The sequence below is a fragment of the Limanda limanda genome, chromosome 11 (assembly GCF_963576545.1).
Source record: "Limanda limanda chromosome 11, fLimLim1.1, whole genome shotgun sequence".
NCBI lineage: Eukaryota > Metazoa > Chordata > Actinopteri > Pleuronectiformes > Pleuronectidae > Limanda > Limanda limanda.
Genome location: NC_083646.1, coordinates 19,694,882 through 19,712,398, shown reverse-complemented (window position 1 = coordinate 19,712,398; position 17,517 = coordinate 19,694,882). Strand labels below are relative to the sequence as shown.

Sequence of the window (17,517 nt, the reverse complement as noted above, 5' to 3'; positions counted from 1 at the left end):
TACAGATGGGATGCATCTGTTACTTTTTAATTAGGGACCTGAGGTGAGTTTCTCAAAACAGTTAATTGCAAGTGAGAATTTCGTTTTGTTCTTCTATATAGTTTTCTCAAGAACAACCGCCACCGACTAATGATTATTTCCATGAATGCCTGATAATCACCACTAGTCGGTTTAAATTTCATTAAATTCAAATTAGTCAAATTAGTGCATTTATCAAAGCTGCATGCAAATGTCCATTCACTAAAAATCTGTGCATCATGCGGCACAATTAACACTTTTTTTTTGTGTGAGCCTTCACTGCATCATACCCTCAAATTGAAAAGTAAAGATGTTTACTTTTCTTGGAATCACATGAACTCATCCTGGAAAAATAATTTGTATGTTATCACATTCTTTGGGCTGAGAGCAATCTGCCGGAAGTTCTGTTCAGGGTAAAGATGTGGTTCACCAGTAACAGGCACTCAGTGCATGAAGTTCAGACTTTTCCATTTTACTCGTAGTCAAATCAAACCAACCATACTAGGTTAGAAAAAAAAGGAAAACATGAATTGTACGGCCATGAATTCAAAGGACATATTTTTACACACTCTAAATATTCACTAAAGAGGAGTTGGTACCAATAGTTTATATCAAAGTCTCTAATGGGTTCTTTCCTCTGTTAGTTTAGCATTTTTTCACATTTACACACTTGGTCCTGACAGGCCTCCATACCATTTGTGCAGTGGTAGTGTAGGCAAAGGGCAGTATCCTGGCAAATATAGTGCTCTCTCATGTAGTCCCATGAGATACATGGTCACATATTTAACAACTCTCTACTCTCAGCGTTTCCCTGTGGTATTAACTACAGTAGCAAACATGGCTATATATTGCAAAGAATTCATGCTTCCAAAAAATCGAGAGGTGGGGTAGAGGGATAGAGGGGGTAGAGAGTGGGAACACTTGTGTAACTGTTGTATATATATCACAGACAGACAGGTTGCTATGGGGATAATGATAACTGTGATAATTACAAACGTAATAATGATATTAATAACAGTACCTATACAAAATAATTGAGCTGGAGTTCCACAGCATTCTGGGTATATAGCAGCAGGTTCAGAGCTCATCTGAGCACCACAACCATAGAACAGCTTTCAGTTAAACCCAAAATGTAGACAGCGTCTGCTCCTCTCTTGGTTCTACAAGAGATGAGCCTAATATCTGTAGGCTCTATCTCCTGTTCTTCTCTTGGAGACTCTAGAAATCCCACGTAAGCCTGCATTTGGAGATCAAGGTGATAATAAGTTGCTATGATTCAAGATTCAAGATTCAAGATTTTTTATTGTTATTTAATAAATGACTGCGCTTCGTCATTAGGAGCTTTGTGTGTAGGGGGGATTTGCATTCTTTTCTGAATTTTACAGGGAGACTTTGGAGAGACGCTAATTTTATGATATATGTTCCTGTCAGTTCTTGTGCTGGATCAACTGGAGGGGTTTATTTGTTATTGGAACATCCTAATGATAAAGAATTACAGTAGTCCAGTCCAGAGGCAACAAATGCATGGACTGGTTTTTCAACCTCCTTCTGAGAAAGAGAGAAGATTTACATTCTCAACTTGAGAGGAAAGCTTGCAATATATGGTTCCACATACATTTTCAAAGGCTTCAATGTGCTTCACATCACATTAAAATTCTTTATTCCCAGTGTGCAACCCAAATGCCTGCTCTTGCACTGTGTAACTTTATGAGATCTCCCACGAGTACTTTACTGTACTGTACTTACTAATATTAGGGAGAGGCGGTGGACTAGTGGCAGAAAAAATCTGTCCAAAAATCCAAGAGGATTCTCCCTACCCTGTCTAGTGCCCCTGAGCAAGGCACCTTACTCCCCTAACATCTGCTCCCCGGGCGCCGTACATGGCTACCCACTGCTCTGTGTGTCCTGCACCAGATGGGTTAAAAGCAGAGGTTACATTTCCCCTTGCATGAGTATGTGTGTGGGATAATAAAATGTATCTTAATCTTTTTTTTTTCTTAAATAGACTTAGAAGGTATTAAAAACTAGCATTTGTTTCCAATAATCAGCAAAGAAACTTTAACAATATCAACAATTCTAAACTGAGTTAGTTGTGTTTGTTACCGTGGGGAAGCTAGGGGTACCGTCTGTTCAGCCATATTTCAGCTCAGCGAGTGCGACTATACAGTCAGAGCTCCGGTCAAGCGATTGATAGGCTTTGTTTTCTGTACATGAAAACCACTTAACTGCTCAGACTTGGAGCCCAACAGAATTAATTACCACTTGTGGCTGCAGAGGCTGCTGTCACTCAGCAAAAAATGCATAGTGTTGCTTTAAGCCCAGTGATTTGACCAAAGTAATAAAAAATTCTGCTTCAAGTAAAGTATATCCAGTATGCATGTCTGGGTGATGTCTTAATGCATTTTTCTCTAATCCCAAACCAAGCAATTTAAGCTTGAGCATCTGCTGGTTTTCCTTTTGCTGCAGAATACAGCCTTACGAAGGCCAGCATTAGAATTGATGAACGCTGACACTGAGTATGAGCTCACTATAGAGATTGAGAATAGTAGATGAGCTACAGTACATTCAATCCAATTTAAAGATAAAATCATACCTGACATTTACAGTGCAGTGTCTGATATATTGGTTCTACATTACCTGACCTCATTTTTCTCTCGACATCATTGGCACAGTTCTTCACCAACAAGTCGTCCAAGAAAAGCTTGCCATCATGGTTCAGTTTTAATTGTTTTGGCCTATGAGTGTTAAATAGCTCGAGCACTGTATGCCTCCGGTACTCTCCTGTGACTGTTACTATCCTCGTTCGGAAAATGTCCAATTGCAGATTATTTGTCGGCGTTCTGAAGGATCTCTAGTTGCACACAGCACCAAGCGCTGACCATCAGATTTCCTTTTTTTAATGCAATGTTTTCAGCTCTGCAGTGTGCTGAATTTGAATTTCACGTTGTTTGCACCAAACTCTAAAGGCTTGTTGTGGTGAGTTTGTACATATTTTGATTGCCTGTCATATGCTTTTCCACATTTTGTTGAACTACACCAATCTGATTTTTCAAACAAATAAAATTCAATTTCACAGGCTCCCTGTAATTCCCATGGAGACAAATTTGCAATTTGTTGCCAAGGATCATGCTGTGCCATGTAGGGAAGCATATATTCATTGCAGCCTGTTTTACAAAGCTAGATTTGATAACAGTGGAGAATTGCTACATAATAAAACATCAGATCAATACACATAATATAATTTGTATTCATTTGTGTAGGGATTGATTAACAGTCTGAATATTGAGGTTTTTCCCTTTAGGGTATATATGAACCAAATCTGTTTTGATTTGGTATAAAAATGCTGTAACCATACAAAATTGTACTGTATGGTACATGGATGATACACAGAATATTTCCTTGACATGAACCTTTGTACCTCAGGCATATCACAGAAAAACAGTCTGTCATGTATACACATCTGCTACTGCAAAGTACTGGAGCTTCATATGAATGTGATAGTTAGTAGTCTGACTGTCCCTCCTCGCCGCTGACCTCTGCGCTGGTCAGATGTCATGCAGATACCTGCATCGAATCTTAACTTTGTTTCTCACTCCTCACCCCCACATCAGTCAGGGTGAATGCCAGGTTTTCGTTATATAGTAAACAAGACACATTTTTCTGACACAAGATAACATATAATAGCCTGAGACAATTTTGTCATAAGTCACTCTCTCAGACACACTGTGGGTTTGGGTCGGCAGCTTTCAGATATTTTCACCAAGCTGACAACCTAATGTTACAGAGAAGAGCACATAAGACCTGAGGAAATACTATGGATACACCCGTATATAACAGTGATCAAAACCAGTCCTTTCATTTCTGCACTCTGTCGTGTCTTGTCAACTTCAGCCTGATCATGGTGCAGCTCTACTCCTTATAGATACAGGCTGAGCTCAGACAAAAGAAAGGTTGGAAAGATTCTTTCACAAACACATATAAGGGCATTTGGGTGCAGTCCAGCATTGTTTTGGAGATGAACACAAACATGTTATTGGTGGTAGAATTTCTAGACTATAACTTGTTGTAACAAATCAAATGGACTGAAGTTCTACACATCAAGTCTCTGTCAGGGATGACATTCTCCAAATTGAACTCTCAGTCATTTATCAGTGATTTAATCTTACAGACTTCGATTGGCCCAAACCAGCTTTCCTACCTTATTCCTGTTGCAGTCTGTTGGTGATTCATTTTTCTCATGAATATATAACAGCTGTCGATTGATGTTGAGATTTTATATTGCACTCATTATAGACCATACTTATAAGGGATGTATATATGAGCATCTGCTGTGTAAAATAGATTAGAAATGAGACTAAAATAAAGATTCCTGGAAATTGTGACTTTACAGATTTCATTTACACATTTGGCAGACGTTTTTATCCAAAGCGAGGTAGAATTGATGGACAGCGCTAAACCTCCAGTACAGCAGACCCTTGGAGTAAGTGCTAAGGGCTAAATCTGCTTAATAAGACAATGTGTAGAATAAGTGGGACAAAAGTGCAAAGTAAAGGCTAGTTAGGCATGCTATGTTGTTAGAGGTGTGAGGGACAGGAGGTGCTCTCAGAAGACATGAGTCTTCAAGAGGTTCTTGAAGATGGAGGGAAGTTCGAGCTCTGAAAGCAATAAATAGCTTTTTCTGCCATTGTGGAACCACAGATTAGAACAGTCTATACCAGACATGGGCAAAGTACGGGCCACATACAGCCCGTTGGGCTTTTTAATCCGGCCCGCCAAACTTGTCCAAATAATTTAAAAAAAACTAAACTAAACTAACAATTTAGTTGCACTTAAATGGCACGTACTTATAGCACTTTGTAGTTTTGCTTTATATTAAGACATCGTACTTTCTTGATTCTTGTTGTTGAATGCACTTATTGTAAGTCGCTTTGGATAAAAGTGTCAGCTAAATTAAATTTGCCCCGGAGTGTGGTGTATAGGGCTCGAAAGGGCACATGATCTCCCTTCACTTTTTTCCTTTGCCCTGTGAGCCCTTCTGTAAAATGAGAGGATCAAGGAAATGAAGTGTTCAACACTGAGTCGACAACAAAATACTTTTTCACTGAAATCCAATCGAAGGCTGTATGCCTGATATGCCGAGAAACTGTCGCAGTTTTCATGGAGTACAACATCAGCCGTCACTTTGCTACGTAGCATGTTAACTACGCTAGCAAGCAGTCAACGCAAGAATGGGTGGCTGCAGCTCAGAGGTTGGCGACTAATTTACAGACTCAGCAACATTTTTTTTCACATACAAAATGCGATTAAAGAGTGATCTACCAAGGCATGTTTTTTTGGGGGCATTCGAAATAGCAAAGGCTAGCAAGCCTTTCTCTGAAGGCGGGTTTTTGTTAAATGGCCTTGCAAATAAGTGCTTTGCTGCTTGGTAAAGGCCAAATCCTTTCATGTAATGATTTTTCCATGTCATTTATATTAGTTCACAAAAACACTCCATCCATCTGTTCCTGGCCCGGCCCCTCTGTCAAATTTTAGAACCCATTGTGGCCCGCAAGTCAAAATGTTTGCCCACCCCTGGTCTATACCATGCTTGCCTTGTGTGTAGGGATGATAATGCCAGACATCACGTCGTAGAGTAATGCGCCTTTATTCTGGTCTGTCCTGCAGACCCACAAGTTTTCTCTGTTGGCAGCCATGAGTCACCTGAATTCGATTCTGGTGACCAATGGAGTGATGCGTGCCCTTTTCGGTTGATGGAAGACCAGACATGTCGCTGCATTCTGGACAATTTGTAAGGGTTTCACCGTGCCTGAAGGGAGGCCTGCCAGAGCCCTGCTGTATTTGAGGCTGGAGATGACCACGACATAATGATAAACATGGACTGTACACAGATCAGGATCAGGACCTTATGTATACTTTCCAATCTCTCTCTGTCTATATATCCATCTGTCCATCTATCCATTCATGGATTTTGTGTTGGTGTAAAAAAGGCCTACTGTTTTCTGACTTGACCATTGGAACAATAAGCGGCCAACCGATGGCACATTTTAAAAATAGTCATTCAATTTGACTGCATGTTCATTCAGAAGCTGCAGGATGGAAGTACCTAGTATTACCATCAGGACAACACTGGATCTGATCAGACTAGCTGGGTTTTATTGATTGGAGGTCCCACAATATCACGGCACCCTGATCACCACTGCAGACTCCAAATGACGACAAGAGGTCAGCTCTCGCATTGGTATATTTTGGGTTTATTTTTGTACAATGGGAGTAAGTGTAAACGTGTCATCACTTTACAGTCGATGATCAGTGGCAGCCATTTTGGTTGTGTAGCTGCACATCTATTGGCATTCCAGTCAGTCATCATAGCAAACCTTACAAATTTAGGTAAATGGTTGTTACTGACCCATAATGTGGTGGTAGAAGCAGTTGAACATTTCCCTCCTCCGCATATTTAAAGCCTGTTAAATAAGTTGTGTGATTAAAGGGCTGTTACTTAAAAATAACCTATGTGAATGCATTGCATGCGTCGATCATTTTTTTTTCTTCTTATGTGCGATGTTTCATATAGTCTTTTGTTATGTGTTTATTGCACATATTCATACAATTTCTTGGTGAGCACTACTCCTGAGGCAAAAGAAAACGATGTGTTATTGTCCTCGACTGCAGATTGAAATAGAAGCGTTGCCAAAATTCCTCTGCAAATGTCCAGTCTGCACAAAATATATCAGCAGAGACACAAATATGGAGGTTTAAGAGGAGACAAATATACTGGAAGATTGTGTTTAACCGAAAGAATAGAGGAAGAAACCTCTAGGCTTCTTACTCACACTTCTGGAAAATGTTATCAAAATTATCTGTCACTAGTTTACCAGTGAATACATTGATCATAACTACTTTGGCTGTGTCAGCACATGAGCACAATAGGACATTGTTTTCTTGTGGAATATTTATACTTCAATATGTCTTCTTTAAAAAATGGGTCTGGCTGAAGATTTAGAATATCATTGCCATCGTGTTTCTTATTTTTCATGGGTACTGTTGTTTTGTGACATGCAGTACCTTTCCTCTAATATCTGTGCCATGATAAGCACCGTTATTAACAAGGCAGAGAAATATGTAAGTAAAGAATAGACGTTGCAGTATTGGAAAAAACATTAACTGGAGAAATGGTCATGTCATTCAAGTAAAAAACATGCCTCCTGCAGATTTACCCATATTTCTGCTATTACCATGAGTTACCGAAAAAGTGCGTCAGAAAAATGAATGAATGGGAAAGCAATTGAGAGACATAATTTAAATTAATTATAAGAGATCCATATTCACAAAGGCCATTTGACATAGGTGCTTTTCAACATTTGAAGATCTGGTGCATATTTAGTGCTAGATTTTATCATCACTGAAATGATCAAAATTACTTGTTCTTCCCCAACTATTAAGCAGAGTGGCCACTCAGGGCTGTACATGATTATAGTCTGCAGAGGAGGTGTAATGATTCCACATTCTCATATTGTCATACAGAATGATGGAACTGTGACATCCGCTGGCACCACTTCAGGTGCAGCCTGTTCACCTCTTTTTATTTTACAATTAATACTGGAACACATGAAAGTGACAAAACTTATTATTTTATGTACAGTTAAGTCAAGCTGTTTATTTTGCGACATGACTGCTGTGGTCTAGTATTGACAACGTGATCACGCCTGTCTTAAAAGTAAGGCTATGCTATTTGAATTAGTTCAAGATGGATCACAACTCTTCAATGTCAGACTAGACTTGCGCATTCAAGTCAACAGCGTCGGTTCATTTGTGTTTCCCCCTCCCCACAAAACAAACAAAAGAAGAAAAAAACCCTCATATGAACCAAACTGTGGACTTGGAGAATCATTTCACCGGAGTTTTTAGTTTTAGGTCCTCCTACCATCTTTTTGTATAGGTTTATTTTTTCTAATGTTTTGCCAATTTACTTGTTTTTTCCCTGCACTTCAGTGCTGCTCCCAGTTAAATAATTTGTTATTTCAGTGAACTCTTACCATAAGAAGATTGGTAAGACACCAGAACGACACATCAGTGCTACTTGGTCATCACATGTTATCATACTCTCATATTCATTTAAGTTCCTCAAATGTAATTGGGCATTTGAGTAGCAATGACTTCAAATGTAAACTAAACGTTTAACAGTGTATGTAGACTTAATTACTGAAGTTTAAACTACTAAGACATATGTGAAATGGCTTTGCATTTATGACTTAGGATCAAATAAAGGAAGACTGGCATATGTCATATAGCAAAACATTGTTATTCCTAACAACCCTGCTTCTCTGTCCATTTTCCAGAGCTAAGAAGCAGTTCATGTGGAAACCCTGGGGTTCCACCCAAAGGCATACTGAATGGAACTCAGTTCAACGTAGGTGGCAAGATTCGCTACCGATGTGTCACTGGCTATGTCCTAGATGGACATTCACAACTCACCTGTGTCACTAATGCAGCTGCGGTGTCAGTGTGGGACTTTCCTGTGCCAATCTGCAGAGGTGAGGATGTTTTATTACTAAAAATGAGTATTTCATTATTTTAACAGCATGTTCTGCTTTTTGAAGCCAACTTTATTTCCTAGCTGTGCAATATGTTAAAATTGTGTCATGAAGAACATGAAGTTATGTACATCTACATATTTTAGGGTTGGGACAAGAAATTTAGAGTAACAAGGTGATATTTTTTTTTGTCATTTAAATTTCCATTAATTACTTCAAGTTTATATCTTTTGAATTACTGACAGCTTGTGTGACTGGATGATTGGTCTGCACTGCAGATATAGTGAAAGTGGTACAAGTCGTCATTAGATAAAAAATGTTTTGCAATGGGCTGGAGTGATTTTAATCACGGTGAAGTAGTTGATTAGAGCCGCAGAGTATGGAAAGGTTAATCAAATATTTATTCCTGTGGAGGAGGTAGCTTAATACATTATTGCTGTTGGCAGGAGTCATACATCTACTATGAAGTGTTGCAGCGTTTCTGCTCAGCTGTGACTTCACTGAACACTTCTGTGCCTCTTCTTTGCAACACTAACCAGGTCTACCAAATCTGATCTTAACAGTGTGGTGGGTTCCATGACCTGTACGGGGGCAGGACAAATGCTGTCTTACTGAAGTCCTGGTCACCTCTCCTCTATATGGGTAGTATTACCAGGTTACATGAGCTACGAGAATAAAGGCACATAGTTCGTTATTACTATCCAGGAATGTTGGACAGTGAGAAATGAACCCAGACTCACTTTTAGTTTATTGTGGTTACCCAGCTACCAAAACACAAGAAGGAACTGTTATAGCCTGTATACAGACACCGAAGGGAGAAAGACAGGGGGTTGCAGATGAAAATGCCACATTATTCCTTCATAACCTGAAACTCATGCAATCGCAGTATTTACTGTTCCTTTTTATCCTGCCTGGCAGATTGGAAATACTGTGACTGCCGGCAAATGAATCTGGCGGGTTTATGTTGTGGAAACGTTTCGATTGTAAATTTTTTTGTCTACCTCAGGACAAGGGAAACCAAAGTAAAATGGATCATATGGGCTGTTAACCTTGTTGCTCGTGAACGTAATTAATTTTAACCTGTTATTTATTCTTCAGTGAAAACAGTCTGTTAATAGGGGATAGAGGATTTTACCAGTGTTACCATTTAAAGTGCCTGTTTTTTGGGGGATAATAATGCACAAACCCTAAACATCCATTCTATCAAAGCTCTACCAAAGTACCACAATATTTATGAGTATTTGCCTCATTTAACATGCACTTGGTAGTTCTAAAATATTAAACAAACTGAAAAATGATCTGGACCCATACTGTTCGAATGTATAGCTAGTGCCAGGATCAGTTAACTGCTCGAAGATATTTCAAAAAGTTTCAGGAGTCAGTTTTTCTTTATTGACACTTGGAAAACTTCATACTTTAATTTCCTAATCAGAAACTGCTTTGCATATTCAAAAACACTCACCCAGGACTTGAATTCTTAAAGAAGCTAGCTGTGCATAGGCAATTTGTGTCAACAAGCTCCTTCGCTCGACCGTCCGGAACAAAAGAGAGTGAAGTACATGCTCTAATAAAGGTTTCTGTGGTATCTGGTTGATGAAAGACTGATGTGCTCTTGATACCATGCTGTTTATCCAATGCTGTGATTAAATGAGACTTTGTCACAGTAATGCAAATAATCCACTCTTAAATATGTCGAGAGGCATTGTGCAAATGAGAGTGATTTACTGCACATTGTGATGACGTGCACAAAACATAAGCAGTGTATGGCGTATAATTTAACAATTCTTTAGCTGTAATCACTTGGAGCAACTAAGCATAGACGATTTTGGCTTAATCCGTTGTACAAGCTTGTCTGAATCTCCTTATGGACACTTCAACACACTTTTGTCACTGAATTTGTTTTACTCAAGAGAACTGTTTAGGTGAAGAGATGTAGGATTTTATTGCAGTTTGGCTGAATATCAAACTTGTGATGCACATACTCCCAGCAGGCAACACCTTTTGCTTTGCATTTGCTGTGTCAGCCTCGCTTTACCCCAAATCACCTCCCAGTAAGTGCTGCTGTTATTTTTAGAGACAGCCACCTCATCAGACAGTGTCCGCAAGGACAAATGAACTACTATTAGGTAAACGCTCTTACAGAGAAGGCTTGGAAGTCATTCTCATATCATTTCCTTCCAATCTACCAGAATACTCTGCAAACTTTAACTGACTTTGTGACGGTTATATTTCACACTATGAAATATGTGGAGTAGACCAGTATGTACATTTTTAAACAATATGTTTAAATTGTGTCATATAGTTTTTATTGGAATGAAACACAAATAACTTCACCTCTTAAGCAACATCCATAATACATTTTTTGGAAAAAAATCTCAGTCCACAAAAGTAGATGCTTCTTCGTCGATAACAACAAGCCAGAAAACACATATCACAGGACCACTCACATACACTGGGCATGTATGTATGCTCCAATAATAGCTTGTCTTCTAAGCATGTAACAAGTGTTATCATTGTAAAGATTCTGAGTTTAACTGAAAAACAAGCAAAGACAACAGAGTCAGTGAAGCTTGTAATTTATCCATGTTGCATTCTACTCTGGTAGCCAAGGCTAATGCCGGTTGTTTTATTCTGAAGAGAGTCAAGTGATGGAGCCTGACGAATCAGGGAAGTTTACCTCTTGACGGAAAAGACCAAATCAGTAAGAGGTTGTGAGAGTCTATGTCATTGTTTCCGAACATCTCAGTTTCTGCCCCTCCAGACTAAAATACAGCTCTCGAGTTTTCAAACTAAAACTGTGCCAGCTGCGCTACCAGACTTCTGTTTAGGCGACTCTAAAACTCTGGAGTTGTGTGGTCGCCAAGCGTATCTGGAGCAGGGTTGGCACGTTTAAAAAAAAAATCCGTAGGAATGTGGATGGAGCCTTAACTAAGTTTCTGCATTTTAATTCAGTTGGTCCCCCAACGTTCAAACAAAAAAGAGGAAATACGAAAGGAAGGGTCAAGGTTCTCCAACTCTCATCTTTATATGCAATCCTCAAACAGCCCAATGTCAGCAGAGCATGTTTGCTCATGCCAACTCACTCTACAATCCAAAGCACAGCAGAAAGAATATGGTTCAGCATATGTTTGAGATACGGCAAGCATAGAAGAAACAACAAGCTGCAGATGGAAGGTTCCTTTTCATTAAAGGATGGTGTTAGCCTGTTGCCAAGGGCCAGAATCATCACTCTTTTCCAGGTCTGGGCTCCGATCGAGCCTCTCTCTGTCTCTGTCTCTCTCTCTCTCTCTCGTCTAAATCCGACCCGGATCCTCTATGTGGGCAGATGGCTCTTTGATCATATTTCCACAGAGATCCTGCCCTTTCTACTCATCACCAATTGTTCCTCACTCAACACACACAACACAAAATCTCACACCAATTCACCGTTCACACCCTACTGTCTCCCAACACCTCAGTGTCTCAACCAGTCACCTCCTTTTGTTAGTATTTCTCTCTCTCTCTGTCATCTTTTTCCCAGTTTCTCTTACCTTTCTCACCGTTCAAAGTCCAAGTGTGTGTGTGTGTGTGTGTGTGTGTGTGTGTGTGTGTGTGTGTGTGTGTGTGTGTGTGTGTGTGTGTGTGTGTGTGTGTGTGTGTGTGTGTGTGTGTGTGTGTGTGACTGACAGACAGAGCTATAGGCGAGGACACAAGTGCAGGCATACATAGAATACCAACTATTTGTACAAACTGCTGTTTGATCATGAAGTTGTATACAGCCAAAGCTTGACCAAATTTTAAATGTCATAACTATACCGTGTAATTATCAGAAATCCGTTTATTTACTGGACAGAGTAGCCATCTTTCATTTGATTTAAAGTGGTCTGCTGTGCTTAGCCTGGAGGTCCAGCATTGAAGTCAGTATGAATAAACTGGTTTAAGTAAGCATTTCTTTCCTTATGTTCCCCCCCACTACAGAACAAACCATTATTTTCACTGTAGTACTCGAGAAGCTAACCCAATACAAGGTGATATCCAATTTAGATCAGCGGTAAAAGTATGTATTTCCCGATTCACTTTCTTTTTCAAAGACATCATGAATGGTTGAAGGAAAACTGAGAGCAGTAAGTAGACTGTAAGTGCAGTGGTGGCAGTGTAGTGTCAAAGAGACTGAAAAACTGACATAGAGAACCAAACAGGATCAACTCTAAGCAGAAAAGCAGTGAGATGGAGAATTAATGGCTATTCTAATTGTGAGCTGCTGCTGATTCTCACAGGGACCCATTTCGATTCCCTCCATCTAAATTGTCTCTGGACATTCATTAAATAGGGGCAGATAGAGAGCACACAGGCAAGTGTGGTAACATGAGAATATGGTCTATTGACACACTGTTATTCTTGTTGCCGATTTCTGTCCAACAGAATAAAAGAATTAGGCCACATAGACCATTCAAACCATTTCCATGTCTGGGAGTGTGACTGGATTAAACTCACAGTGCCTCCTCAGCGCTCTACTACGCAAATTGAGAATTAAAGTCAGAGCATTGACGTTCCCACTTGCCCATGGCACTTTTTTTTTAGTCCAAGTGACTGCTGAATCTTACTGCACATGTAGAGCTGATATGAAAATAGCTCAGTATTCTCACCAATTTATAGCTGTCAGGCCTGAAATGGGCAAATATATTAATTGCATTTGTAATTACAACTAAATTAGAAATGTGAACCTCCATTTTCAATATTAATTGATTTCAGAAGTATGAGATGTTGATGAGAGTCATCGTACACTTTAAAAACTATGACTAAATGACAGCGACATGGTGGTGCAGTGGTTAATGCTGTCTCCTCCCAGCTAGAAGGTTCTTAGTTTGAATCCTGGTTTCCTTGTGCATTATCAATGTACTACTTATGTATATGTGGATTTTGTTGGTTAGGTTCATTGGAAACTCTTAATAAACCGTATTGCTGAATGTGAGTGTGAAAGGTTGTCTATGTATGTTGGCCCTGTGATTGGTGTATATATATATATGTATGATGTCATATGAATTATATATCTGCAGTCATTACAGGTCTCCCTGCTGTTCCTCAACCCTATCAATGTTTAACTGGACTTGCGACCGAGCAAATGAGGGACTTGCTGTAGACATAGTCATTGCCTCTGCATTAACACAGGGATTATTACAAAGGAAAAAACCTGAGGTACTGCAAAAATTATACATGAGTCCCTTCCTTTCCTCTATCCTTGGGGGTGAATATTTCTAAGTAGAAAGACAAGTGTTATATATCTGATCAAAGTCAAGGGGAGAGAGGCTTAATCCCTCCTCAAGTAGCATTAGATTGCTGATGCTGGGGATGTAAATGAGCTCAGCTAAAGCAGTCCTAATCCTCACCACCATCTTTTTTTTTCTAATAGAGCCACCATTTTTAAAGGAGACAGATACAACCTCGTCTTGAAATACATAACACGCTTTTAATGATATGTTAGGGAACACATTGCCCAGCATTCAGTTCCTTCCTTTTATGCAACTAAACCTTGTTGTCAGTCCTTATCTTGTGTGCTGCAATGCAGCTCAGTGACACACTGCATGTGAAAATGTATAGCACCTGTAAGGCATTATCCAGGTGAAGCCATTTGAATTTCTCGAGCTGCAAAGCGTTTCTAAGCATCAGACAGCAGTTTGCTTGTGCATGATTAACAGTACCATGCATGGATGCTTCTCAAAGAAACATCGAAGAAATCTGTCTCAGTGCTTCGGTACCATAATGGATTTCTTCCTAGCATCGATTTAATTTGCCTGTGCAATTTAATTGGTTACAATTGTAGACACATTAATGAGTTATAAGTGAGGTTATTTTCATTAAATGTGGTTATGGAAATCTGTCTCATACCCTCGAGCAAGCCCTGTGCTGAAATATTAGCGATTAATCCAAAGCACACAAACCCCAAAATTACTTTGAGGTAGTTTTACTAAAAAGACTGTCTTAAGTTAATTTATTTGTAGACTGGACAGTGACCACTAGTCACAGTTCCCTTGTACCTGTCACATCCAAGTTTGCACACAGCTTCCTGCTGCCACCAGAGTTGAATGGTGTTCAATGGCGATTTACCTTTTATTTACTTTTACTCTATTTTGCCTCTCAGTCCTTTTCATCTCTGATCTGTCGGTCTCATTTTAGAATTCCTGCCTTCCATTTCTTTCTTTTCTGTACCACATTCCTCTTTTTTTCTCACACTGATTCGGTTTTCACTTGTCTTTTGCCGTGACACTTTTTGGTCTTTAACTGTCTTCTGTCCTACACTCACATCTCCATCTATCTCTCAAAACTTCTCCACTATTTCTTTCTCACTCCCTTTGCCTCCACGGCCATAGGGACACTTTATGCTGCTGCCTGTCGTGAGGTTAAAATGTAATATCGCTCCTCTGCAACACATCAATATGCTACACACTCTTTGAAATGTGGCATTAAATGCATTAATGGGATGCACAATTTCTCAGTCAGCACAAGTGTTTTATGGTGGTGAATATGGTGATTTACACTAGAAGCAAATCGGGAGTCCTTGTGCTTTTGAACTTAAGAGGCTGTAGGCATTCAACAAATGAAGGCCTGCCCATGGTGTAGACTAAAAAGGAGTCTCCTTAATATGAATCATAAATGTGAGGACATCATGTCTCACACTGTATCATTCTGCCATCTCTGCCTTCCCATAAAGACTTTGATCAATTACTATACTTCTTCTGTGTCAAATAACATGGATCAAGCTAACTAGCAGCCTCGGTTCTCCAATCTTCTCTTTATCTTATTTGGAATTTAATACATCTACTTCCTTGTTCCTTGACCAATCGTGTATGCAGCATACAGGAATGTTCCAAGGCTGGCAGCTTTGACAGCCCTGAGTCGAGCGCTGAGCCATCAAAGGTTTCAGCTGGCACAGCTGAGTGTCACATATTAGTCTTAAATGATGTGAAAACTGTGAAAGCCCTGCCATCATTAAAATTCTTAAGGGAGAAAAAAAACGAATGCAGGGATAGAAGGGAGGCTGGCGAGTAATAGTATAAAAGATCTGAGAAGGTTTGGAAGAGTGGAATGGAGGGAGAGATGGAGAGATATTAGAAAGGGTGAGGCAGAGAAGGGGAAAAGGGACTTGGAGTGAAAGAGAGCAAGCCACTGTTATGGTGTAGTGCATTAACATTCAGCTGACGTGCCTTGCTCCCCACGCTGAAAAAATATACAATTTCACAGCATTATAAGCCCTGTTTATCACCATTTGTTTGTTTCCTGAAACATGAGGGGCTCCGCGGACATAATGATGAATTACTGACTCTTGGATGGAGGGAGAATGGGGGGGGGGAGAGAGAAAAAAAAGCACAAAAGCGAGAGTTGGGTCTTTTCCTCTCACATAGAAACTGCTCAACAAAACTGTGACAGAATTAGTGCACAATTAATTGGTAAATAGTTCTGCCAATTGTCACTCATGAATGCTTTATTTCCTGCCATTGTGTAGGAAACTAAATAAACCTTTTATTCTACGTTTCATACCATTATCAATTTCCAAATTGTGTTTAGATGACCTGTGCAGCTTCATGTTTAGATGACCTGAGCATCAGCCTCCACATTTCTCTGTCTCTGGTTGTCATTTATCAGAAGGGACGGGAACAGATGTTTTATGCCTACAGCCACTTTTTCCCCATGTTGAACTTTGAATAATAGCTCTGAAATAACCTAGAGTCTGTGTGTCTTTTTCTCTCTGCACCCGGCCTTCCTCTTTGTGACTGACAGCGGAGGACACGTGCGGTGGCACCCTGAGGGGCTCCAGCGGGCTCATCTCCAGCTTCGAGTTCCCCAGCAGCGACTCCCTGGGCACTGGCGGAGGTGGAGGTGCTGGAGGTCTAGGCAGCAGTGGGGAGTGTAAGTGGACCATCCTGGCAGATCACGGGGATACCATCTCCCTGGTGTTCACGGAATTTCAGATGGAGGAAAAGTCGGATTATCTGGAAGTGGAGGGATCTGAAACGCCAACCATCTGGTGAGTTGGGCTGTGAGAAGGAAAGGGTAGTTTTTTGTCTTTCAGTTGATGTACATACATAGTTTTAGTGTAACTTCATGTTGGTATTGGTATGTGTTACCGGTATGTCAGTGTCCACAAGGTGTTCACAGAAAGGTTTGTGATGTGTTTTTTTTTTTGTATGTCAGGTGGAGAAGGGCACTACATATCACATTTTTAAAGCTGTGAAATCATGGCCTATATTCTGTCAGAATATATTTTTTATGTTTTTAAATCCAGATATTTTAGGACTTTTATCACAAAATGATTGTGTTTTGTAAGGTTGAAGTCAGTTTTGTCTTTTACTAGATTAGGTTTCAATAAAAAAAGTAATTAAAGTTTATTTGTTCAGCACAATATCACATCGTGTTTCCACAAAGGTTTTAAAGGCCCACAGCTGTAATTCAACTCCCAGACCAAACCTTCAAAGATTTACATATAAGAAAAAAGGATGAGAGACAAAGAGAGATCCTTCATCATTTTCATGGCTCGGAATGCAAAGAGATGCAGGATAGGAAAACAGCAATTGCAAAAAGTAAACAGGAAGTTGTAATAGTTGGTGTAATAAAGCATTGCTGTGGAGTTAAAATCCAGTAGTAAAATTACATTTAGTTCAGATATATAATCTACCTAGCTGAGTAATTTATGTGATTGGGACGGTGTGTAATCATAAAAAAGAGAAGTTAATGGGCACTCAGAGAGAGAACAAAAAATGTTGGTCTCTAGATTTACTGATCGTAAGAGAGTTGGCAGCTCCGAGTTAATTCCAAAGGGTGGTGGGGGCTTGGTAAAACAAGGTTGTATTGCCTAAGGCTTCTGTCTTAGTTCTTTGGATAACGAGGAGGTCTGCCTGCTAAGTTTTTAAAGCATGTAAAGGAACAAAGGTTCAGTATGTATGGTTGAGTGCGACCATGTCATTTATTATAGTATCAGATCTTTAAAGTCAGC

The 17,517-nt window shown here is 39.7% G+C and overlaps 1 protein-coding gene across 2 annotated transcripts in view; it reads left to right on the top strand.

Moving 5' to 3' along the window:
• LOC133013799 (CUB and sushi domain-containing protein 3-like) overlaps positions 1 to 17,517 on the top strand; it is a 212,376-nt gene that overhangs the window by 37,163 nt on the left and 157,696 nt on the right. The window contains exons 4-6 of one of the 2 annotated variants that reach the window (XM_061080848.1): positions 8,355 to 8,549; positions 16,305 to 16,373; positions 16,413 to 16,551. In XM_061080848.1, coding sequence (XP_060936831.1) covers positions 8,355 to 8,549; positions 16,305 to 16,373; positions 16,413 to 16,551 — 403 coding nt within the window. Of the gene's footprint in view, positions 1 to 8,354; positions 8,550 to 16,304; positions 16,552 to 17,517 lie in introns of both variants that reach the window. The other variant, XM_061080847.1, reaches the window with a different exon arrangement.